At 45.9% G+C, this 26,470-nt stretch overlaps 1 protein-coding gene across 3 annotated transcripts in view; it reads right to left on the reverse strand.

Moving 5' to 3' along the window:
• GAS7 (growth arrest specific 7) overlaps window positions 1-26,470 on the reverse strand; it is a 59,866-nt gene that overhangs the window by 8,601 nt on the left and 24,795 nt on the right. For all 3 annotated transcript variants that reach the window (XM_042032737.1, XM_042032736.1, XM_042032735.1), the window contains 8 exons: window positions 19,627-19,716; window positions 16,944-17,059; window positions 12,139-12,213; window positions 9,560-9,638; window positions 6,710-6,838; window positions 4,769-4,892; window positions 2,967-3,046; window positions 432-530 (listed from right to left, as the gene is read on the reverse strand). In XM_042032737.1, the coding sequence (XP_041888671.1) occupies window positions 432-530; window positions 2,967-3,046; window positions 4,769-4,892; window positions 6,710-6,838; window positions 9,560-9,638; window positions 12,139-12,213; window positions 16,944-17,059; window positions 19,627-19,716 (792 nt within the window). The remainder of the gene's footprint in view (window positions 1-431; window positions 531-2,966; window positions 3,047-4,768; window positions 4,893-6,709; window positions 6,839-9,559; window positions 9,639-12,138; window positions 12,214-16,943; window positions 17,060-19,626; window positions 19,717-26,470) is intronic.

A 26,470-nucleotide genomic window follows, 5' to 3' on the forward strand; every position in this document is an offset into this window, starting at 1 on the left:
CAGCATGCATCCCCCGTATTTTAATATTAAAATAAATAGCCAGTTTTTAATAAGGAAAATATATTTACTCCCTTTTCCAACAGTGAAACAATTCAGCATCTTCCCTGCACAAACAGAAGACCTCAAGGAATAGTGCATCATGCTGGGAGAGCTAATAATGGCTCACGCTGCCCAAATGGGCTTCAGTTGGTTGTGTACCCCCCCCAGCAAAGAGCTGTGACCCAGCAGTATGAAATGAGACCAGGATCAGAGAGTCCTGGAGGAGCAGGACTGCAGGGAGGCAGCACAGCACTGCTGCAGACTAACAAGCTGCCTGCAGACACTTCTCCCATGTCCTTTGACAAAAGCCAGTCAGAGCAGGTCAGGAGGGACCATCCTGCTCAGCTGAAGGGCAGTGAGGACCACGGGGATCAAACAAAAAGCACACTCACACTTTGGTTGAACATGTCTGTCTCATGCCGCAGCTGTGTGTACTGGCACAGATGCTGCCGAATCATCTCCACCCTTTCAACTTCTAGTCTCTCAAGCTCCTGGACATGAAGAAAAACAAGTCCACATTTTTACTGGAACCTGAGCTTGGAGGCCCAGAGAAAGGATGATAGACAAAAAGCTGCCAGTAGGTGCGATACTGCCCCAGGGTCATGCTTTGGAGCTGGGCTCTGTGGTTGCACATTCCTCTGCTCTGCAAAGAGTAAGAAACAGCAAGCGACAGCAGTCATCTCAGCCTGAGCCTAGCAACTGAAAAGAAGGTCAAACCTTCCCAAAAGGTTCCAAAACTGAGACAACCAAGGCAGAGAGTGGAGCCACTGCCTTCAGAGATGCTGCAAGCAAGAGGGAATCTGTTTCCTGCAAGAAGTTTCGCGTGCTTTATTGCTAGCTACAGAAATTACAGGGATTCCCTGGGGCAGCAGAAAGCACATTGGGGTGTATGGCTCAGACCACCCCCCCTTCCAGCCTGTCAGAGCACAGTTCACCAGATGATGAGCTAGGACAAGTTTCCATCGTGCTCAGCTGGCACCAAGCAGAACCCAGCAACATTTTAGTTGGAAAGGCAGGTGATTTCTGTCTTTCCTCCTGATATTTTCTACCTCCCTTTTCTTCTGGATTCTGATATTATACCCCAAAATCTGCATTTAGTCCTTCTGATGTGGCCTCACCTTGAGTACTGTGTGCCACAATGTAAAAAAGACATCAGGCTGTTAAGAGGGTCCAAAGCAGGGCCACAAGAATCATAAAGGGTCTGGAGGGGAAGCCTTATGGGAGGCAGCTGAGGTCACTTGGTTTGTTCAGCCTGGAGGAGACTGAAGAGAGACTCATTGTGGTCTTCAACATCCTCATGAGGGACAGCAGAGAGGAAGCACTGATCTCTTCACTCCCATGATCAGTGTCAGAACCCAAGGGAATGGCTGGAGCTGAGGTGGGGGAGGTTTAGGTTGGGTATTAGGAAAAGGTTCTTCACCCAGAGGGTGCTCAGGCACTGGAACAGGGAAGTGGCACAGGTCCAATCCTGTCTGAGTTCAAGAAGCATCTGGACAACACACTAAGGCCCCTGGTAGGATTGCTGGGGTGTCCTGTGCAGGGCCAGGAGTTGGACTCAGTGATCCTGATGAGTCCCTTTCAACTCAGGATATTCTGTGATTCCATGATTTGAGCAGCAGCAGCAGCAGCACTCTGTGGAAGTCTGCCTTTACAGACATCACTGCAATGGCCTTTGCTGTTCAACAGAAAGTTTGGTGCTCACACACACATCACCGGGGCCAAACCTTGTGAAACCTGTCCTCAGCAGGCATTTCTGGTGCCCACTCACTGAGCATCAAGGTGGAGTGCAACCAAAGCTCATCCAAGCTGGCAGACTGCTAACCTGGCCTTCCCTGTGCTATCTGCAACTCTGAAACATTCTTCATTCCAGCAAAAAAAATCTCAGGTGGCAGATTATCAGCCTGGGGAGGAAGATGAGCAAAGGAGCTTATGGAATGGATAGGGCTGAAATAGACTGACCTCCTACTGCTGCTGCCAGCTGAGGTACTGCCCTTACAGAAATAAACAGCCCACTCCCTCTTAGGGCACAGATGTGCAAGACCAGAACGCCAAACCCAGCGTGCCACCTGCAGAACAGCCACTGTATCTGCACCAGGAACTTCAGGGAGGAAGGTATGCATGGAGACAAAAACCTTCAGACCTCGACCCTCTCAGCTTGGCATCATTCTGTACGAACTAATCTGCGCCTGGGCTGAGCAGGCACAGGCTGCTTTCAGTTCTGGTTTTATATTCATGTGTACTAAGACTTGCCTGCAAATGTTCATCAGCCTGAGTTCTAGCACTGACAAACCAGAGCTGCAGGCTCTGGCTGCCCTCTTGAGCCAAGTGCACTTGCAGGTTGTGCTTCTCCAGGGGCAAATACGCAGAGCACATGTTCAGTAGATGGAGGAGATCCTGCCCCTCTGCCCTGGTGAGATCCCACCTGGAGCACTGCAGCCAGGTCTGGGGGTGGCAGCACATGAAGGATGTGCAGCTTCTGGATTGAGTCCAGAGGAGGCCACAGAGATGCTCCAAGGCAGCTTGTAGCAAGTCAGGCTGAGACAACAGGGGCTGTTAAGTCTGCAGAAGAGATGTCTCTGGGGAGACTCCAAAAAAAATTGTGAAATTGTGGAATAGAAAAATTCATTAATGTATGAATGGATTTGGTGATTTATTGTGTATTTTCCTTGTGCAGCACTTCACCCTTCCTAAGGACAATTCCAGTGTTCTGGACCCTAAGCAGCCCTTAACAGGTTTAAGGCCTTCTGCAAAGAAACAATTATTTCTTCTTATCCCCTGATGATGAGGTTTTCTCAGGACTGAGAATGGGAAATACAATGTGAGATTTATCACTCAATCTTCCCCACTGCTTTGCACTGAACTGGCTGTGAATGATGAATACTGTAGGCTATTACAAGTTTGCAAGGGTAGTTTTAGGTGCTACATACCAGAGTGGTGGTCACCATCTCCTCAAACCACTTGGACTGGGCTTGATTGTAAAGATCCACACAGCGCATCAGGTCATCCCCTGAAAAGAGTCAAGACAGCAACACATCAGTCTTCTCTAGAACCTTCTCCAGAGCTTAGAAGGAAAGTGCAGGTCAGGTTTTGTACACAGATCCCAAGGATTTGAAGATCAACCCTGGTGGGGCTCACAGCAGTTCTGTTGCATGGTATTTGTCACACATACCAACATTTCAACTAAATGCATGCTCTTGATGCATGGCAAAAAAAAAGCAGGTGATTGGGGTGAGAATGAATGAGGGGAAAAGACAAGATTTTGAAAGAAAAATATGAGCTTTAAGTAGTATTTCACAAAATGCCCAGAATTATAAAAAGGCAAGCTACTTTAGTTAAAAAAAAGCCATAGATGGAAAGTTATATTTGAAAAATGAAGTAATTAAAATGGGAAATAATAATGATGAGTTATGGAACTGCAGGGCAGCACTCTGTAGGTGAGACTGCAGCCTAAGAGGTCTCTGTCTCAAGGAGAAGCGATGCATCAGGCTCCAGCTGTTGGATGAAGGGATGCTTATCTGCAGCCTCATGCATTCTCCATCTCTGGAGATGCCCGATTCCAGCTGAGCTCCAGCTCCTTCTGTGTTCAGGGCAGTAACACAAGAAGCTGCAGTTCTTTCCATTTTTTTCCTTTGTTGCAGGACTCTGCACTGATGGAGAGGGAAAGGTGGGTGGCAAATTTGGAAAACAATTCTCAGAGACTGCTGCTCCCCAGCTAGGAAATTCTCTTTGCTCTTTAAATGAGGCTCAGCTTCTCTTTCCCTCTCTGATCTTCAGCTCTCCCTTGCTTGTTCAATAAAAACCTATTATCAACAATTTCTAAGGATCCAAGGAACAAAGAAAGACTCTGAATTTTCAGGTGAATAAAGACCATGTCCCATGAAGCCTCCTGGTGTTAAATCATAACTTTTCTTTCTCCTCAAATGATTGCCTGTACACATGGTCACACTGCCAATGACTCTTCCCAGTCTCCTTAAAACCCAGACATCTATCCCGAAGTTTTCAAAACCTCAGAACTCTGAAGGACCACTCTTCCAAGGAGGAGCCCTTGTTGAAGGGAGGAAACATGGAAGCCCTAGTTAAAACTTATTTTCAGCAAAGGTACTAACTGAGCTGCATGAATCAGCTTTGCAGAGCTCAAAAAAGTTCCTGATGGATCCTGCAGATGTGGCTTGAGCCTCTGTAAAATATGCACAGGTCACAGCACGTTGCTGTATCCTCAGTACAGTACAGCACACACTACTATATCCTCAGTACTCCTAGCAGAGAAATTATTTTAGTCACTGAGTAGCAGTGGAGAAAAAAACAAAAAAATCACTTTCAAGGAAAGAGACAGTAATAGTAAGTGTAATAGGCACCCACAAAGTTGTGGGTGAGTGTGATTTAGGAAAGAACCAAGGAAAGAACTATGATTTATGGAAGAAACACCCTCAGCTAAGCTTCTCTGAATCTGACTTTGGAAGTTCCCCAAACGTTCAGTAATCTAAGGACACTTTCATCAAACAGGAACTCACCCTACTTTTGTTGTTCTCACCTGAGTTATCAATCATTTGTGACATCTGAGTTGGAAAAACTGGGCTTGTTTCTTCGGAGGATTTAACATCACACCAATTTGTGGCGTGGTTCACTTTGACTTTGTAGCTAGAGTATTAAAAACCAAGAACCATGTGGGTGGCTGGGCAGGTGCATTCCCCCTTGTTCTTGCCATGTGCTGATGGACACAGGTACTCACCTGCCTGAGTGGACTTCCGCCTCGCCTTCTTGATTTCCTCTTCTGTCTTGTTGCTGAGTTTCACCTCTAGCTGCTGTGTTTTCATTTCCAGATCCTTCTGTCTCTCTGTCAAGGCTTTCCGAGCCTGGGAGTAATTAAAGAAGAGTCTGTTGTTAAAGAGAAAAAGAACTGGCAGCTGCTTTCAGCCATCCAGGACTCCTCCACACAAGTGTTTCTCAGGAAGAAGTCAACGACTTTGCATGAAACTGGGTCCTAACTGCGATTCAGGTTCTTACAACACCACGTGGACTCCACAGAGGTGTCCTATGACCACAGAGAAGTCACCACCAACAAATCACAAACGCATCTGAACTCTTCCTAGGTCTTGGAAAGGAAAAGGACTAACAGCATCATCAGGCTCTCCTGTTTCTCAAGAGCTTTCTCATTATTTCTGGAAGAAAGGAGAGCTGGAGCCTCTTTCAAACATCCTAAACAGCATCAATACCAAGCCACCTCTTCCATTCACTTTTCTTAGGATCTGAATTGTTGAAGTAATTTCAAGTATCTTACAGAATTTGTCTTTAAGTATGTTCTAGACTCAGTGCACACCTATCAGAAACTCTTAACAATAGAAGCTTATTTCAGAAAAACTTATTCAGGTTCATGCCAACATCAGAAATCAAGAACCTGAGGTCTGGTTATAACTGATTACTTGAATTACTACTTGAAAGTTCTTCAAGCTGTTAAAACCTGATTTATCAGTACAAACATATATTATACAGGCAAATTATTAAAGTACCTTAACAAATAAACATTGTTACATGCAGGCTGATAAATACATAGAAGTAACTTGTTGTGCATGGATTTGTTTTAAAACATGTCACAGCTATTCTTTATACTGTACTAGTGTTTCAAGCTAAATTGGCACGATTGTATTTTCTTAGCACCTCAGAGATTTTAGTCACACCAGCCTAACTGTTACAGCACTCTTGAAGCACTCCTGGAATTTTTTCCATGTGCACTTCCGAGGCCTCGGCTGGGTCCTGCAGGTCTCAAGAGGGAGCAGCAGGAGAGCAGTCCCTGAGGGGCTGAGTGCTGTGCAGGCACTGCAGTCACGGCTCTTCCTTGCTCTGATTCCTTCTTCACTCATAATTCACTCTTCCCAATATTGCTACTGCGTTTCTTTGCAGCTATGAGTGTGAAGAACTCGGTGTTTTGCAGAAAAATGCCTTCCTTGCATTCACTCAGCCTAATGACCTTGTGTATCCTGCAACAATTCTGTCCTTGGGCAAACTCCTGCTGATCTTTAATGAAATCACAAACAACTTCGGGGATGACTGGGTATGGTATTTTTCTTTCCAATTTACACCCAAAAGCAAACCTCATGAGGATACAATTTGGCAGCTGAGGCACAAGCATCCCCATTTCTGCCAGCTGCTGCTGGGAGATCACATTCTGTGGGTCTAACTCCCTGCACCACAACCTTGGATACCTCCTGCTTCATGTCCCATCAGCCCATTACAGGGTCCTGCTGCTGTTTGGATTTTTTCAGTGAGGATGCTTCTTGTGAAGGGTTTGTGGCTTGCCACACCAGGGTCGAGCTGCCCTCCTTGGCCATCTGCTTTTGGCCACTGACCCTGCTGCCATTCTAAGGCAAGGTGTTTTAAATCTGGAGGACAACAGATGCACAGGAATAAGAAGCATTTGCATCAAATGTATGAGAAATTTATTGCCCCAAATTGGGAAGGGGAAGATGAAACAAAAAGCCATTTCAGCAGTAAGATCTCAGCTAAACAGCAAAAGCTATGCCTGGGGCTGGGCAAAGCACAGCTAACAGCAAAAGCCCCCAGCAGGAAGAGCTGTGGTCCTTTGTGGCAGAACAGAAACTCTTCATGGGGCAGCTGCTCTTCTACTCAAACCAGCAGTGTCTCCCAAAGCCTGCAGTTTGCTCCCTGCTCCCACCTTCTCAACGGCTGTGTAGCGGCTGGCCAGGTGCTTCCGCAAGTCCGCGATGTGGTGGTCACACTTCTTCATGTCTTTCTTGAAGTTCTCTCTGAAGTTGAGCAGGGGTTTCTCTACCTCGCTCTGAAGCTGGTGAAGAAGACAAAGGAAGAAATGGCAGTAATGAGGATCCAGGCAGCAATTCCTGGCTCTTCACAGAACCACAGAATTGTTAAGCATGGAAAAGACTTCCAAGATCATCAAGTCCAACCGCAAACCCAGCCCCACCACCATGCTCACTACTAAACCATGTCCTCAAGTGCCATATCCACATTTTTTGAACACTTCCAGGGATGGTGACTCCACCATTGCCCTGGGCCTCCTGTTGCAATGCTTTAAAACCATTTCTGTGAAATTTTTTTCCTAGTATCTAATCTTAACCTCCCCTGGTGCAATTTGAGACCATTTCCTTCTTCTGAGAAGAGCTCAAGACAGAGAAAACAATTCACACACTGCAGCCAAAGGCAATGCCAGACTTCTCTTGTCCAAGAATGCTCTGAATTAAGCTACTACAAAACTCAGGAGAGTTGTGTTTAGGGAGTATTAACTGAAGGTTGCAAAAGGACAGAAATCTCGTCTTCCTCTCTCTCTGACAGATCATCTCTCTTTTTACACAGAAGACCGAACTACAGGAAATATTCAGAGCACTATCAGGGCTCTGATTCTGGCCTAACTGATGGCAACTTGTTTAAAAACCCCCCAAAGTACCCAACTAAAGCCACTAACCTGAACTGCAGTGGGGTGAGTCTGTGGGCTGTGGTGTCACAGCTGCATTTCTAGTATGGTGAAGTGAGAGCCAAGAAGGCCACATTTTATTTATTTCTGTCAAGTGTAAGGGAGCCTAAAGAGAAGCCTGATTATTCAGTTGAAGCTCTTCTAAGTAGTAGCAAGAAACCTCTGGAATGAACTGAGGAGAACTCCATCAAGAGCAGACACATGACTTATCTTGGCCGCTGCTAATACTCGACTCTGATAGAGCTTGCATTGTTTTTGGCCTTCTGATACACAGTTTTGACATCTTAAAAATGAGCTCTGGAGGGATACAGGTATTTCACCTCCCCTGAAGCTGCTCTGTATTGTCACTCCTGTGGGGATACTGCTCTCCATCAATGCAGGTGAGTTGGGTCTGTAATCAGTTAACACAGCCTACAGTGGAGCAGTAGAAAATAGTCCCTGAAAACAGGTATTTGCAGCCTTTCTCCAGCATTATTTTAATGGAGAAGGAAACTTTATCTAAACTCAGTACAGTCTTTTATTGGAGGGAAGCAACAAAATCAGCCAAGACTCTACAGCACATATCCTAGAAAGGTGAAACAAGCCTGAAGCAGAGTCTGTATAGACAGGTGCAGACTGGCACCTTGGTGATCTAATTACAGCTGTGGGAAGGTCAGATGCAAGGGTAACTGAACCAAATCCATCTTTGCAGGGCCAGGCGAAGTCACAACAGACAACTGAGTTCTGGGAGGTTCAGGTTTAGTATAATTCAAAAAACCAAACTCAAAAGGAATCACTAGAATGGTGGCTGGGCACTGGAGAAGGTTGACCAGATGGTGAAATCTCTGTCTTTAGAGATACCCAAGGCTCAGCCAGGCAGAGGTGCAGCTGACTTGATCCCCTGTGGGTGACAGTCCTGCCCCGACAGGGAGTTGTTTGTGCTTTCATTAAAGATCATCAATACATTTAAAAACATATTATGTTAATAAAAGGAAGACAAAAGTAGAAACTCCCAAGCACGTATGAGAACACAGAATCATAAGTCATTATGGTTGGAAAAAACCTTCAAGATCACCAAGTCCAATCGTTAACCCAGGCCTGCCAGGTCCACCACTAAACCACGGTCCTGAAGTGCCACATCCACACATTTTTTACACACAAACACTGGGAAGGAGTCAGAGGATGCTGCAGGAGTTTCTGTGCAGAGTTTAAGGAGAAGTAAAATAATGGCAAAGCCCCTCTACCTGGCCTGCCTACATGCACACATCACTCCAGGGTGCATTTTTTCCTCTTGGAAAACAATACAGGAGGACAATGGGGAGCAAAAAGTATTTCACTAATTACAGCCCTGATGTTGAAGTTTGAGGCAGAGCAGCAGGTTACCAAGGCAGCAGCTGGTTGCCTGAGTAACCTCTGCTGAATTACTTACAAATGGTGCAGAGCTATAATTTTCCTCCAGAACATGGCTGTTGTGCTGAGATACCTGCCACTGTATTGAACTTGAACACCCACAGAGGTTAACATAATGTAACAGGATTCAAGAGCATGTCACATGAGGTGGAAAAAACCCAGATAAATACCATAATTTGTAGAAGAAACCTCCTTGGGCATCACTTGAGAGAAAGCCCAAAAATAACATGATGTTCCCAGTACACTTTTCAGAAAGGCTAATGATACAAAAAAGCCAGAGTCCTGGTTCTCTTCCTTCCAGACAGGTAGAGTAGATTCTTGTTGAGAAGCCAAATATTACTTTTCATCTCTTCCTTTGCAGAAGTAAAGCATACAAGCACTAGTTAAATTTACTGGCTGGAACGTAGGACCCAGGCGAACAACCTCGAGAATCAGTTTCACTTCTTTTTTATGAAAAATTAGACATGCTTTAATTTACACATCAGGTAGACTAAATAAACTGATTTGGGGAGGAAGATTGGACAGTTTCAGTACGTTTGGTCACCAGATTATTAATTCTTCTAAATTTGCACCATAGGCATGCATATTTCATGCATATTATATGCATATTTCCCCCACTAACATGCACTGAAGGGAGAGGCCCACCAATTCAGGGCAAAAATCTTTGGAAAAGGAAGAACTATTTACCTTCGAAGAAAATTTGAGATGAACCTCTGCTTCATCAGCTAGACTTTTCTTGAGCTGAGCCCAAGCTTCTCCCAGTGTGCTGGAACAAGAGAAGGACAATGATCAGTGCCCCATCCCTTGCCCATCCTCCCTCGTGGGATCTGTCAGACAAACCTGACACTTTGTACCATACCTTGATCAGCAAAATCATGGAAAAGGGTGACAGAAGTCAGAGAAAACAGAGAAAACCTTTGTGACCAAGGTAGAATTCTACTGTCACTGTATGCAGCAGATCTTTGAAAACAAAGTTCATGACGATCTCCACGTACAGAGACGCCAGAGCCTCCATCAGCAAGATCCCTCAGTATCTTACCCTTACCATAACAAAGTTCCCACCAATGCAGTTTCTCCCACTGCCTCTTCTACTTCCCACCCTGCTTTAGAGAACAGATTTTCACTTTAGGTGAAAAGCCCCAGAGAAGCTTCTCTGCACTTGAAAATTTCTCCATTATCTTTTTCTTTTGGACAGAACATTTCCAAGACAATGGCAGCTGAGGCACACTCCTCCAGACTCTCCATGACAGCTAGACTCCTCTGAAAGCATCATAACCAAATCTCTACGTCCCCAGTACAGCACAGTACAACTCCAGTTGCTAAACTGGTCACAGATTATTTTGTATCAGACACTCTTTCTTCTGCATATTTCAATATGATTGCCTTTTTAGACAACAGCATGAAGTTGTTGATGAATAAGCTTGTGATTCACTATAGCCAGATCCTTCTCCCACAAACTGTTATGTAACTGTATCTTTCACATCCTGTGAAAGTATAAAACGCGGAGCTTTGTCCTCATTAAAATGCATCTTATTTTCTTTCAGTTAATTTCTCCATTTTAAACACAAGAATTCTGAATTGCAACCTGTTCTTCAAATTATACATACCAACCCTCCTAGCTCTGGCACATCTCTGACTACAGGAAATCCATTCTTTCTTCTATCATAGGTCGTTCATTCCAGAAACATTTTAAAACCCCCTGGACTTAGGAAAAACCCATCCATAGCTGCTTTCTGCAGTTTAGTTTCTGTAAGTAGTGGGTTTTTCTTACCTAGTTTTTTGCACATTAGGCTTTATTTAGGCCACCATTTCTCCTGTCTGCCTACGAGAATCTCCCATTGCAAAAAGCAGTACTAAATTAAGAGCTGTGATGCTTGACCTACTCTCTTACTCCATCGGTGAAGGAATTTAGGTTGGCTTGGCATTTTTCTTTATGCATCTACAACAATTGCTCATCACCTTAGTTTTCCACTAAGTGCAAGTTTGATGGTTTATTCTACCCCTCTGCAAAGGTTAAATAAAGCTGAGTGATCTAGAGTTCCCGGCTCCTTCTATCTCTTCCCCATCCCCTTTTCAACAATAATGAGATTTGACTCTTCCTGATAGGCTGAAAAATCGCCTGTCATCTGCAATTTCAAACTAATGATCTGTCACCTCTGACACTGCTCCAAGGACTGGAGTCCTCAAATACGGTGCTCATCAGCTAAACAACTTAGATACACCCAGGGAAGTGCTCCCAGCATTTCTCCTGCCCTAGATCCACCCTGAGATCCTCTCCCACTGCCCAGTTCTTACAGACACTTAGGCTTGGGTACTCATTCCCTTTCTTTTCACCTACTCTCCCCTAGTTTCCTTCCCCTTCATTTTATCACTCATTCTCTCATTCTCCTGTTGGGGATAACAGAAAGCGGAAGGAAGATGTAGAGGAAAGTGGTTTTAGCTTTGCTAGGATCAGCTGAGCATCCACCCCTGAGGAGAAAGGAGGACAGAAACCATTGTCATTGTAGGTGCTTAGAGCAGTAACAGCCCAGTTAGCCTCCTGCAACTTCTGTCCTTGCCTCCTGGAAGCTGAGCAAAACACCTCATGGAGCCTCAGTGCTGGCAGAAAACCACTGTGTCAGTGAGGACAGTCATTTCCAACTCTGGCTTTCAGTGCTTAGAGGGTTTGTGTTGAAACAGACAGAGCTACCAAGTTCTGATCCCTCAGGAGTGGTGCCTTTTCATTATCACTGAAGAACTGCAATTTAGTCTGAATTGCATTGCCTAATGTCTTCTTAAAACTTCCAAAGCGTAAAAATGTTGTAAATAAGGGGCAGTCTGCTGCTCTTCTTGAAGGGCCAGAATCCTGATGAGAAGGGTTCTGGTTCTTCATCCTCCCTCTTGTCTGTGCTGCACTGATTGTACTGGCATTGACCTTACACATCTACTCTCAGTAGTACATATATTCTACATATTCTTCCATTTACAAAGTAGTTTAGTACATATACATGCTAATCCTGGCTACAACAAGGACAGCATACAAACCTGATTGGAAAGGTGACATTTTATATACATATTCCTAAAAAATTTCTCATTAACAACTTAAAAAAAAAAAAACCAAACAAACAACTCTGAAGCAATTCCATCTTCCCCAACACACCCAGGGTACTAATCTAAATAAACCTCTAATTAATGGGAGAGCTGGGGAAAATTACATGTACCTGCGTGGGAGAAATGCCTTTTATGTTAAAATTTGTCTTCTGTGAAAGTCACAGAGACACACTTACCCTTCTTCCTGAGCAGCCAAGGAATTCTGAGACAGTTTGGACAGGTTCTTAGCATATTCCTCCTCAATCTTTATCCTACACTCACATACACACAGAGAGAAAATAAAAAGACAGCAGTAAGTAAGCTTTAAGGCAGAAACCCACACACATAATTTGAAGAAATTCTCTGCATTTTAACAGATTTTGCCACAGGAATTTTCCTTTCAGTCTCCAGGGCTTGGCAGCACTGGTTTGATGAGCCGTCTTCTCCCCCCATATGCTAAAAATGCAGTGGCAAGAGCAGGGCTATATGCAGGATGGCATGTGAGACAAAATTAGATGAAGAAGCTACAGTTCTGGAGAGCAAATAACAAGGACAGAGTGTTTCTGCTGTGCAACATGGGCTGTCTGCAAAGCCAGAAGCACGTGGTTCAGTCTGCTGTGAAATGTGAGGCTGCACATCCTCGAGGCAAAGATGAAGGAATGCGGCGATCCAGGAAAAATGCAAATGAGATTTGGGGTGCTGGGCTGCACCTTTCTTAGGGACACCAACTGCTTCCTGCTCTCTGCTACAGGTGACAAAGCAAAGGTGAGATGTGACAGATGTGAGATGGCAGAGATGTGACAGGGGCTTCTGTCACCAGCATGTGGCCGGTGCAGCCCCTTCCTCTCATTCACCCCACTCACTGCCCTGTCCTTGTCTTCAGCACACCAGGAACAGGAGCTGAGCTTGCCAGTGGTGAGGGCGCAGAAGAGGGAAGGGAATGACTGCAGGGAGAAGAAGGAGTGCAGCTGTGGGGTAAAGGGACAAGGTGCTGACTGCCCAGCAGGGAGGAATGAGCAGCTGCTGGTGCAGAGGTGATGGGCATCATGCCTGAAACCCATCTCTGTCTTCCCTGAGTTCTGCTCCCAATGAAACAATTTCAAGGTGCCCATGTTCCCAGGCAGAGCAAACAGTGGTCTGTTTGCTGGTTTTCAACACAGCTTGCTCCACAGAGCATTTCTGAGAGAGCTCTGTGGCCCCCAGGTAGAACAACTCCTGATTCTGTGCCAACTAGGCACAAGCAGGGACAAAACCTGCTTTGAAGTGTCTGTCCACAAAGACATCAGAAGGTGGGGTATTTCTGGCATGCCCATTTGCAGTAGCCAGCTGAGCAAGCGCACTTTTGTGGGGCACACCTCAGCTAAAAGGGGTCCCCTGAGACAGCTGAGAGAGATCTGACGCTCTGGGCTGCTGAAAATATCCTGGTGGATGTGTGGGAGGGGAAGTGCCACTCTGTCGTTACTCTCGCAGGAGTTCAGGGGAGGGAGCAGGTCTGGGTCCCACAGCTGACAGCTCCACAGCAAAGCCATTGGTTGGGATGTCACTTCCAGCAATTGCTTGGGATGCAGCTGGCTGAGGCCCAGGATGATACCCAGCTTGGTGTGACACAGTTCTACAGACCTTACCCAGGAGCTGGGGGTCCTCTTCTTCCCCCTCCCAGGAGGGCAAAACCAGCCAGCTCCCCACACCTGCTCTAACGAGACCAACAAACGCAGCTGTTCAGCATCTAAGGATACACTGGGTTAGGACCTCACTATGAAAAGGGCTTTATCCAGGCACATCTCACTGAACACACTTTAAAGACCTACTTCAGGATGAGACTAATCTTGTCTCAGAAATGACAATTCCTGTGGACTGGAAAGAGAGAACAGGTCAGCAATAATGCAGGTGCAAATGTCTCTCCACAGTGCCAAGGCTCACTGCTTTGGGCTCAGTTACCAGCCAAAGCTCTAGTCTACAGCCTTCCTTGTGAACTACATTCCTGCTGGAATTTGGCACTGGGAGGGGTGAAACTGGATGAGCTTTAAGGTCCTTTCCAACCCAAACCATTCTGTGATTCCATGATTCTCATGATTTCACAACTGCACATCAGACACACTATGTCTGCTGCCATCAGTGCCTGTCCTCAAGGTGGTACCAGGCAAGTAAAGCCACTGGCTTTGATGGAAGTGCTCCTCACTGGTTCCAGCTTTGGCCTAGACCCCGAGATTTTTTCAGGGATTTCAAGTGTTACTTGTACTGCAAATGTATGGCACTACGAAAAGGGCAGCCTGCCTGGCAAGGAGGAATATCAGGAAAAGATAAATATAAAAAGGTGAAATGCCTACAGCTGAAGAGCCTGAATAGAAGAAATAAATTATTCTACCCCAGCCTGGCTTCCTGTTACCATCTGTGGCCAAAAGGGGCTAAAACCCAAGATAAACCTCATAGAGGGGCAAAAATCTGCCTCTTGACCCTGCCTGATACAAACACACTGCAAACTCTGGATTGTGGTGACCGTGAAACACAAACATGCCAGAAGTCCTGAGTCCCATTTCCAGAAATCCACGTAGCTGTTTGGAAGTAATTCCACCTTCCTAACAAAAAAAGCTTCCAAGTCTTGCTTCCACTAACTTGTTTGAAAACTTTCAGGATTTCACACCCTGTATAGTCAGAAGCATTACAGATCTTAAGTGCATTTTGACCCATACTGCTCTGACTTTATTAGTTCTAGTTGATGTCTGGATGTTTATTTCCCGTTCCCTTTTTACTTCTTTTTTTTTTTTTTTGGAAAGAAGTACTTTGTGTGCCCACACTCCAACAGTTTCAGCCATGACATACTACAGAGGATGAAGCAAAACTAGAGAGCTACAAAGGGAGGCAAAGATGATCTGATGTGACTGCCATGCAAGAAGAAACTAAATAGATTAAGACAACAGGGGGAACAGGGAGGAAAGGTGGTGGAGGATATCTGGCAGACAGCTACACAACTGTCACTGTGGGAAGACTGACTGGGAGTCTTTTTACACTGTTTCTCCAGATTAGGAGGGAACCATGAAATTATCAGACAACAGAAGCATAATTGCTTTTCCTGTAGCGAAGAAACTGCAGAATTCTTCCACAAATTGTGGCAGACAAACAGTGAAAGGTGCATACATGTATCTGCTGAACATGGTGGAAGCTAAATAATCTGCTATTTAACTTACTATGTTTTTTAAACATACCACAGCTTAATTAAAAAGTGACTAAGACAGTGCTCCTTTGCTAATGGAAACACTACTTCTTATACCTGGTGCTTCTCAGGGCAGTCTGCAGATTTTTTTGGCTGTTTTGGAGTCCTTCCCTGAATGCAAATGCTGGAACTGATTTTTACTTCTGATTTAAAGTAACTCCTTCTTTCACACCAACACCCTGGATTTTTCAGTTCGGTTTATTTATTCATCACTTTCCTCCCTTTCTTGAGGTCTGTCTTACTGAAGTCAAAGTTCTGAGACTATTTGACTTTTATAACCCTACCTCTGTCAACAAGAACTGAATGAACAAATAATTGCTCAGTCTAAGACTGCGATATACCAGAAGCTCCTGTAAAAGCATCTACTTGATAAACTAAATTTCAGTTAGCTTCCCTCTTGTTGGATATTTGATGAAGAAATCTGGTTATCATGTCTATTACCAGCTTTCTGTTGTTTTTATTAGCTGTCTGAATCTCACCTCCAGCAGGCTGATTGGTACAAAGAGAATTTTTCTGGACATGAAAATTCCCAGTTAAATGTAGTCTTGTGGTCCCCAAGGCACCTGATGGTCATCATGAAAACTTTATCAATATTTCAGCCCTCTTAGCTGGGAATGTAGAGGTTCCTCTGATGGCCTGAGCAATATTTCCATGAATAACCTCAACACCATCCTCCTCCTTTTCCACACATAACAATCCTGATCCTTTCTTACAAACAGATGAAAAATGCATTAATCTTTCTGTAACTCCCATCTAGACCCTCTTCACACTCAATTCCCAACCTTTTTTTGTTTTCAGCACTCAGTGAATCTTTTCTGTCTTTCCTCTCCAGCATGCCTGCTGCCTCCTCTGCTGAGGACACAGACACGCCTCCCCGCAGTGTCAGAGCTGCTCTCCCTGCTCTCTCTAATCTCACACCAACATTCCCTTCCTCTTGAACGCATCTTGTCTTTATTTCTGTCAAATTTCATTATATATTACTTCCTTTGAAGCAGCTTCCCCCTGTTTTCCCTGGCTATCACAATTCTGCTTGCCTTCCCATCCTCTCCCTTAGCAAGCCTATTTTCAATTGTATTTTTAATGTGCCAGGTGGTCCCTTCTTCTACCTCTGGTCACACTGGAGCTGTCTCTTGGACTGCCTTATGTCAAAGGCTACAGAAACCAGAAAGTGAGGGTGGGGAGACCCTGGCACAGGGTGCCCAGAGAAGCTGTGGCTGCCCCTGGATCCCTGGCAGTGCCTAAGGCCAGGCTGGATGGGGTTTGGAACAGCCTGGGATGGTGGAAGGTGTTCCCAGACACGTAGATGGCAAGGGGCAGGAATGAGATGATCTTTATGTCCCTTCCATCCCAAACCATCCCATGATTCTATAACCAAGTTTAAGTCCAAAGTGATGTCTTTTTACATCTTCCTCTAGGAAACTGTGCCTACGCTCCATGCGAACAAATTGCTCCTGTATTTTTCAGACAAAATACTTCCCTTCTAAATATCATCTCCACTCTGCTTCTCTCCTGTCTATGCTTCTTCCTTGAATCTGCAGGTTCAAACCTTCTTGGCTCCCTCTAAACAGACAGCCTTTGTGCAATACAACTCAGAGCACGAGAGACAAGTGAGAGCTGGAGAAGACTGGAGAGTGTGGATGAACATTAAAGAAATATTAAATGTTCACTAAGAATTTGTAGCATACCCTTTATGCAGTTTAAGCATTAAGCATTAATGTATTTAAGGAATATCTAAATTGGGGAAAAAACAATCTCAACAAATATTTACTTGGATAACAAAGTGCTCGTTACCTTTCTCGAACAAACTCTGCCATTTCTTTCTGCATTTGTTTCCCTTTAAGTTGCTTTTGAAGAAGAATTTCAAATCCCGACACTGTATTGTTCCCTTGTGAGTCCTTCTTATCTGCCTGAAAGAAATAAAAGGAAGTTCAACAAAAAGCTTTGGAGGCCAAACCCACAAAGAGCTGGTTCCCGGCAGTGGTGCCTGAGGAACCCTCCCCTGAGAGCAGCTGATGGCTACAGCACCTCAGCCCCTCTCAAAGAAATAGCCCAACACTCTCCTGCTCCTCTTACTCCCTTTTTGGTTTTTTTTAATTTAAAAACGGAAGCTTCACAATTCTCTTTGGCCAGCAAAGGATGACGTGGGGGCCAAAGCAGCAGCTCTGCTGTCATTTCTGCCCATGACCCTTCACAGCTGGTAACACCACTGCTAAGTGTCAGCCCCAAGGGCTCTCAGCCCCAAGGGCTCAGCCTGCCAAGAGAAGGAATCCTGGAGGCAGCACAAGGGAACTCCTGGGGCAGACGGGAGGACAGTGCTGCTCCTTCCAGGGGCAAAGCAGCACTGAAAGACCTTTAACAGATCACCAAGGTCAACTCTGACTTGTACTGAGAAAAACAGAGCCAGTCTGCACGGATCTGCTGTAAAACAAGGCAAACCAGCAACTTGTCCCACAGATTACACCCCATTCTTCACTGTCTGTTTCTTACACAGCCCTTTGTTCCACTGGCTTCAGTGCTGCTGCAAGGACCAACACAGTTTTATCTCTGCTGCCTCTTTTCTCTCTCCTGTTTCCCAATTTCATTTCCTACCCTCTTCCAACAAACAAATTCTCTGAGAACACTTCCCTAAGCGCTGCGGATTCTGCTCTGATCCCCCATGTGCTGCACAACTAGCCAGAGAGAAATGCCAGATTAATCAAAGCAGGAGACTGGCAGGACGCCCTGCCAGGCACCAGCAGGCCAAGACAGTGGGAGAAGTGGAGATGATGGAAGAAGGTGAGAGAGCTGTGGGCAGACCATGGATGACAAGGCCAAAGAGGAAACTCCTGCGAGCAGAGTTATGGGAGGAGAAAAGTCTGCAAGAAGAAAGGCAACTTTAAGTAGAGTTCCACTGAAAGCAAGACGTGACCAACCCATGGAACCAAACAGTGGCTGAGCCCAAATGGGGAGAACCAAACAGGGCAGGAACCTCTGTAAGACACATGCAGAAAATCAGTCTGTATGCCATTAATGATTTAGGGCTCATGGGGATCAGAAAACTGGAAGAAACTGAAGAAATCTGGTGATAACGTGACCATTTTCAAATGTGTATTTTAGCAAGTCCCTGCCATCAGCACTGAGCAAGCACGAAGGGACATGCTGCTGGGCCTCCAAGGCTGACACTTTTTAAGATGGAAATGCTTCAATAGCTACTGAAAACACACGTAAGACTCCTAAAACCTTCATTTCTGACTCCTTTTGTAGTTATTTGTGGATTCCATCGTAGTATTCCTCTCACCACCCAGAAAAATCCTCCAGTGGAAGGAAAGTTTTCCACTGGAAGGCTTTTTTCTATCAGGTCCCCACTCCAAGGACTACTGCATCATTTTAATGTGATCCAGGAACCTGAAAACAGACCTGAGCACAAGAGGGCACACACAGAACCTCCCACTGAAGACTTCCAGTGCTCCAGGCTGCATTAGAACTACTCAACTTAAGTTACAAATAGGCCTGTCCTTCACAAGCCTCACCCTACAAAGAATGCATTTATTACCTGACCTCTGGAATATCCCATGGAGGGAGTGGTACAATTTAACAAAAAAGTTATCAACTATCTGCTTCTTTTAGAAGGGGAACCCGCTGCTTCCGTGTGTACCCCTGGCTCTCGTGCTCTGGGAAACACTGAATTCACATTTCCTGTCAGCCACCTTGCTATCCTATGACCTGTGGATCTGTTGGAGTCCAGAGGAGGCCACTAGGCTGGAGCCACAGGCTGAGAAAGTTGGGGCTGTTCAGCCTGGAGAAGAGAAGGCTCTGAGGAGAGCTCAGAGCTCCTTCCAGTGCCTAAAGGGGCTCCAGGAGAGCTGGAGAGGGACTGGGGACAAGGAATGGAGGGACAGGACACAGGGAATGGCTTCCCAGTGCCAGAGGGCAGGGATGGATGGGATATGAGGAAGAAATCCTTCCCTGTGAGGGTGCCAGGCCCTGGCACAGGGTGCCCAGAGCAGCTGTGGCTGCCCCTGGATCCCTGGCAGTGCCCAAGGCCAGGCTGGACATTGGGGCTTGGAGCAGCCTGGGACAGTGGGAGGTGTCCCTGCCATGGCAGGGGGTGGGACTGGATGGGCTTTAAGATCCTTTCCAACCCAAACCAGTCTGGGATTCTGGGATTCTATCCCCCTCTGGCCGCACTGCCCTTTTGCCTGTGGTATTTTGAGACACGTGGCTTGTCCTACATCCTCCTTATTTCCTGACCAAATCCATCTCCTGAGAACTGTCCTTGCCTTTCTGGACACTCCTCTGATCATCAGCCACATCTCAGAGTGGTCAGATGTTTCCAGGAGATCTTCACTGGCATCCCCAGTCTCCCTGGTACTCTCTGAACACAGTGTATCTCAGCCCAAATTCTTCTTTACCTTGTACCACAAATCAAGCTGTTTATTCCACTTTCTTGGAAGCTCTGGAGCTGCATGTGGCATGTGGCTGGCTGCCTACTTACCCAGAAATAATCACAGTAGCTCCACTCTGAAGGTTTCAGCAACTGCTGCTCTGGCATTACGTCAGGGTGGGGGAAAGTCACACAGTTGATCTGTTGAAAAAAAAGGCAAAAAAAAAGGAGAGTTAGACGGTAAAGAAATTTAGCTGTTAATGAGAAATATGTAAATAAAAAGTTATATCCACATGCTTCCCATCAGAAAATCCGCAGTGAATGCATGGCAGTGAAGAAAAATTGGTTGTTGCATGGAAACAGCAGCTAAGTATTCCCAGAAGCTACTCTCTGCAAGCAGGAGTGTCAGCTCGGAGGGAAATAAACTACCCATTTCATGTGAGGAAAACCTACTGTATTTGGAAAGCACCATGCAGGGAGTTCTCCCAGATCCCTAAAAACTGTGGTAAAAAACCTGATGTGAAACACCCTGAGCACAGAAACACAGTGACCATCAGAGAGCACTGCAGGCACTATCGCTGCAAAACACCCTTGGCTATGCCAGTCTCCTAGAGGATGAAAAAAAAGGAATTATTTTTTCAGCACACAGCCCTTCCATCTATCTCAAAGACCTTTTCAGATGGAAGTGATGCTCTCTGTAGAAAGGAGCAGGGGCTCTCTGAAGTCAGTGAACCTTCAGCGTGCAGAAACCACAGCGATCTGCCAGACAGGACTCATCACACGGTCATTAAACAACAGCATAAAGAAGCCCAAGTGCTCATGAAGTTATCACGGTGGAATATTCAGACTGAAAAGAGCACAGTGAAGGCAATGAGCATGACAGCTACTGCAGAACAACCCTGGACACAGCCAAGCCTTCCAGAGGAAGCACGAGCAAGAGTCAGAGCTCAGTGCCAGTTTGTATTCTCACCCCAAATCCCTGCTGGGCAGGTACCCTACATCAGCCCGTCTCAGTGCACCCACAGGGTCATGGGAACACTAAGAGCATTTGGGTATTAATCAGGGGATCAAGAGATATTGGGGATGGGAGACCCACAGATGTAACTGTGTGGGGGTGGGGGTTTGTTTGGATCAGTTAATGCTCACAGGAAATCCATACACAAATCTGTGGGTCGGGTTAGCACAGCTGCACGGGCAGACCCAAAGGCAGTGCTTACACGCAGTGAATCTGCCTTTGGGCTACTCAGAGAGGATCAGAGAGGATGTGGGTGCTGACACAGTGCAAACTCACCATGCCAGAGCAAAACAGACAAAACCTTTAGCTGATACAAGGCTGCTCCTACAAACCCACACTGGTTCTGCTGGAACCCAGGCTGGAGGTTCTGCAGCTGTCCTGTCATAGTGCAAGGGCTTGCTCCACTTAAATCATCTGCCCAGAGCTTGCCAAGTCCATCCCAAAGCAGGCTGAGGACCCTGTACCAATGGTGCTTTCAGCTGTCACCTCAGCTAGATCCTAAGCCACACGCTGTCCTTTCCAGCTCCCATCAGGCTCCAAACTGATCTGCAGGTCAGAGATCTGGGCTTTGCAGGCAGTGGCCACGTACTGGTGACCCCAGGAGCCAGCATCACCTCCAGTCAGAGCCAGAATGTCCAGTCAGAGTCAGCACCTCCAAACAGAGCCAGTATCTCCAGACAGTGCCAGCCTCCACCAGCCACAGGGTCCCAACCACAGACAGCACTGCAAACACCTTCCCGGCTGCCTTGTGCTCCCCGTCAGAGGAGCCATGCCTCAGGAGTCACAGAACTCAGCTCAGTTCAGAGCAGGATGGCCATGCTCTAACCACTGCACCTCCTAAGGTATTCTGCAGCCTTTAACAGAAGACTGGGCATCACAGAATCAGAGGAACACAGAGTATCTCGAGTTGGATCATTGCACCGTGGCACTGCGCACCAGGACAGGGAGGGGATCTGCAGTGGGGGGCACAGGAGTTGAACCCTTCAGCTTAAGAATCTGCTAAGAGAACAGCATGGGGAATTCCTATTCCCTGCTAAAGGCAGTGCCTGTTTCACAAAAACTAAATCTGTGTCAGTTGGAAGCTGCTGACTAGAGATGTGACAGTGAGTCTCAATGTCTTGAAGCAACAACCACTGGAACTGGTCCTAGGCTGGACTGGTGACAGTGTGCCACTGCAGTGGATAGAACTCCAGGAGTGCAGCAGGAAGAGGAACAGTGGGTATGCACGTCAGCAGGTGATGAGAGTAGGGTTAATACACGTGTTTCTCAGAGAGTATCATCAGGCTCAAAGTTTTAGGAATAAATCAAGTATTCCTCACTTCCCAGAAGACTGAATTGTCTGGAAATGATGCTGAAATTGTCTGGAAAGAGTCATGAGGCCATTTGGGTCTAGGCCATTTGGTCACTTTTAAAAGGGAACTGGTGCCAGAATTAAAAAGCTAAAATGCATAAGCTTTTGCAATCTTAAAAAAAAAGAAAAAAAATCATGGTAAACAGGACTTAACAGAACTCACAGCTTTTTACACCAAGTCCCAGCAGGGGGCATGAAAATTTTCAAAACTCTAGAAATATTACTAAAAATTACATATGACTACATAGGTAATCCTGTGATCTTTCCTTCATTACCACAGATTTCTTATACTTAAAAAAGAGCTCCTGGACTGGTATTTCCTACTACTTCTAAAACCTCTCAGGATCTCCCAGCAGGAGGGGAATGCCAGTCTGGCACTGAGCAGTAGTGGCATAACAGCGTGGTATTCCCCCCTCCCAATCCTCCCTCTGAAATGCTCCTTTTCTTGCTTCTAAAAGCAAAGAGAGCTGAAAAAAAAAGCATTCTGCTTCACCAGCTCAGTCCCACTGATGAGCTGACTGATGCTAAAGTCAGCCAAAGCATCTCGTGATGATGTCCTGATGTCTGACAGCATTAAACAGCTCCATCAGTCCCACGGACAGTGACACTCCCTCCATGCAAAGGACCACTGCCCTCACTAATTTTGAGAGAGCACACTTGGCTCACATCCCTGAGAGCTGGCTAGGTTCCATGCAAGCTCCAAATCCAAACTTGTGGCAGTGTGAATATCTTCACTTTGCTGACCTGCCAGCAAGGCCTAACAAAAGCTTGCAGAAGGTGACTATTACAGCTGTAATTGCCAGTCAGAAACAAAACAAATTATAACACGTCTCTCAGATAATGATGGAATCACAGAACATGAAGAGAAAACAAGGTGTGATGACCTGCATTACAGTTCTCACAAGCTCCACTGGGACAGCTGAGGTGATAATCAGCCTCACCATGATATTAAGTTCTTACACGGCCTCTTTGTCAACATAATGGCTGTTGTCAGCTTGCAACAAAGCAAAATTATTAACAAAGACACTAGCAGGGAGAAACCCCAAGGAAGAGCTGAGCAAACCTGCCAGAGGACAGCAGCTTGTCTTTCCAGCTGCCACTGGCCAGGAGTGGCACCAGAAAACCTGTCTGAGAGCCACTGGATCACAGAGGACAGGAGGTGCAGTCAGAGAAGGAAAAATACATGGTGACAACAAAGCTTGGTGGAGGACACACACAGGGGATCAGAGAAGCAGCACAAATTGATGCATTTCTCTTGATAGCTGTGTGCCAAACTCAGTGGATTAAAATACTTTTGCCTGTGTACTGATCATGAGCAAATGTAATTATACTCTCAACAGCTGAATATTCCAGCTCCTATTTTCCATGAGTACATTGGCAGTCATGGTAAAATGAGCTGTTTGTGTTGTCGGTGACTCTTCATTGTGTCTGAGACACAAAAGGGTGACAGAAGAGGAAAAGATCCAGGGAGCCAGGTGAATGCACTGGATTTGCACAAGAGTAACAAACTTTGTTGGGTTGGACATGCACATTAATCTCCTGGATTTCAGAGTCTCTACAGGCTTTGAAGTCACTGCCACCACTCACCAGTAAATGAGACATTGCCAAGCAACATGAATAAAACAAGAATAATTTGATCAAAGTGTAGATAATCAACTACATGTTTACTACATTAGACACAACATGAATAAATGAGCAGAGAGGGGGCGAACTTACTGTGCCATGCTAAAGCAAGTAAGCAGGGCAACAGTTTTGCTTATTTCTTCAACTTAAAAATGCACTTTTTTTCCCTGATTTCTACACATTCACATCACCTTAAACATAGAACAGATGTGCCAGTTTGCCTCACTTCAGTATCTTCTTTACAGTTTCAGCTGAGACCCAAAAAGTACAACATCCAACTCCACTAAGTGAGTTCATGTGGCAAATGGAACCATCTGGGTAAAACAGCCAAATGCAAAGGCTGGGGAACATCTCAGAAGAGCTTGGGCACAGCCCCAGGCTTGGGCAGCTTGAACTCGCCCCAGACAGGGAAGCCCAGAAATGCCCAGGCTATTCACCACCATGAATTTGCCTGGGGTTTTAGTGCTGGCAGGGTAAGAAGCTGGTAAGAACAGACAACTCAAGTCCTCACTGTTAACAAATCCACTGATTCCTTCCTATTTCAAAGGGAAGATTCTGCCAAAAGTGTGCAGGAGCCCTCTTTACTCGGTCTATCTGTAGAAAGGTTCAGAGATTGTTCAGGCCCCTGCCAAACCAGGGCTCTTCTGACAGTATCTACCATGCAGTCAGCCCCAGGGCAGAGGGGGAAACTGTGCTGAACATGCAGCCTCATCCTGTGCTCCTCACAACCCTGTGTTTATCACACTATGTCAGACACAGAGCACAGCAGCAGGAAATCCCAAGTTCCTGTGCACAGGCTGCCCATCTTCCCATCTGCAGCACGTGTTCATCAATGTGTCCAACACTGCAATCCAAACACCACCCTGCACTGGTTTTCCAAGTCCTGCACTGTCCTGACAAGGCATTAGAGAATTTTTAAGAAAGAAACCCACACTCAGAAATACCTTATAATCAGGCAGCTTTCTTGCTCTTCCAAGAACGACACAGCTCTGTTCCTCAGGTGACATCCCCCTGTACATTCTCCATTTAACTCTCCCTTACCTATTGTAAATGATCTCCAGCTTCCACAGTCAACTCATGGCCAGAGACTTCAGGAATCAGCCAGCAAACCATCCAGCCTTAAAAAGGTGAGTGCACCTTGAAACTCATTGTAAAACCAGCACAGACCACACATCTGCAGTTTCATAACAGCCTATGATACACCCAGCTGGAGTTTCTCTTCCAAAGAAAATGGAAGAAAAAATGGAGTAACATTCACTGACCAAAGAGAAACCACCAGATTATTCTTGTTGGGTGCACGCAGATGGGAAATACTCCAGCTCCACCTGCCTTCAGGGTTTCCAGAAGCTGGGCTACTTAATGCTTCTTGGATGCAGAGGAGGCAGATGCATCCTGAGGGAGATGCTCCCACTCCTCTGCTGAAGGCGATGACGCAGCAACAGCTTGGCTGGACATCACCTGATGTCTGCAGCTTGTGTGCCACAGGATTTCGGTTTGAAGGGAGGTTTCCTGGACCAAGAACTGCAAAGTAAATCACAGAATTCCCCTCTGCAAGAAGAGGTTCTGCCTGAGCACAGCTACAGACCAAGGAAAAGCATCTGACAGCAAGCTAAGGACATGCCCTGCAGCTCTGCTAACTAGAACATCCCCACGTCAGCTTGAGTGGCACTGAGCAAAGAGAACCTCCTAGGAGACAGCAAAAACACTTACACTGCTTTACAGTTTACACTCCATATGAGATTTATTTTTCACAATGCTGCCTTGATGGAGGCAATGGCTTGGAGCAAACAGCTGTTAAAATTAGCTTATTTTTGGCTATCTGATTCATCCTACTTTAAAAGCTTTGGGCTTCTGCTGGAGAAATGCACACCCAGTGACCCTGACATAACAGTTTCTTGCTTTGCAGATGTTACCTGATGGCACAGGGGCCAGCAAATATGGAAAACCACCCTCAGAGAACAGCCTGAGTCCTCAGCCCTATAAGCAGCGGGGATTGCAGAAAAACAAGCACTCCTGCTCTTGTGCTGTGCCATGCAGCCCAGTGCAACCCACCCTGTGGCCATGTCTAGTCCCTCTGGGCATGATGTTCAGCCCATGGTTTACTTCAACCCCCCAGCCTGAGCAGGCAGGGGCTGCATTCAGGGGCTGGGACACGTCTCCTGCCCCAGCCAGCACAGCCCTGCAACAGCTGATTCTTCCAGACCTCTGCAAAAATGTCCGAATATACAGATTTACCCTTAATTCAAAGCATAGTACACTCTCAATATACCATTTAACAGTACTAACATTGGTCACAACCGATTTTAATAATTAAAATCACTGACTGAAGTGGTTTTTTTCCAAAAACTGTTGAAGATTTCCCCCTCCCGCCCCAGAACACTGTACCTGCATGGCAGTGGCTGACCCACATCTCAGTCAGAGACACCTGTGTGTGCTCCTTCCCAACCCTGCTCTCTGTCACCAGCAACCCAGCCCAGTAACGACTATGTGACTATGCAGACAACAATCTCCTCCTCGTAGTAACATTAAGGATGTATAATATTAAACTATTCCTTTTGTTCTCAGGGATTTGATACCCTGCCAATACTTGCAGCTGCAAGCATGGTTATTGCCTCTCCTTTATCGCTGTAATTAATTTATCTGCTCATTTCTTCTGATTTCCATTTAAATAAAGCTTTCTATTACTAGCCACTTTCATTCATCTATTTCGATTTCCTTTCTGTTTTTAATCCTGTGTCCTGCACTGAAGAGCCTGTAAGTGCTAATTGTGTTCCAGCTGAGGTCACCAAGCACAAAAAAGATACTAATGTCTGTAAAGTGAGATACATCATACAACTGAGAACATTTTCATTCATAACACAGAATCACAGACTGGTTTGGGTTGGAAGGGACCTTAAAGATCATCTCATTCCACTCCCCTGCCATGTGCAGGGACACCTTCCACTATCCCAGGTTGCTCTAAGCCC

The sequence above is a fragment of the Corvus kubaryi genome, unplaced genomic scaffold, assembly GCF_017639235.1.
Source record: "Corvus kubaryi isolate FWS band 111438036 unplaced genomic scaffold, C.kubaryi_AGA036_p1.0 37353, whole genome shotgun sequence".
Classification (NCBI taxonomy): Eukaryota; Metazoa; Chordata; class Aves; order Passeriformes; family Corvidae; genus Corvus; species Corvus kubaryi.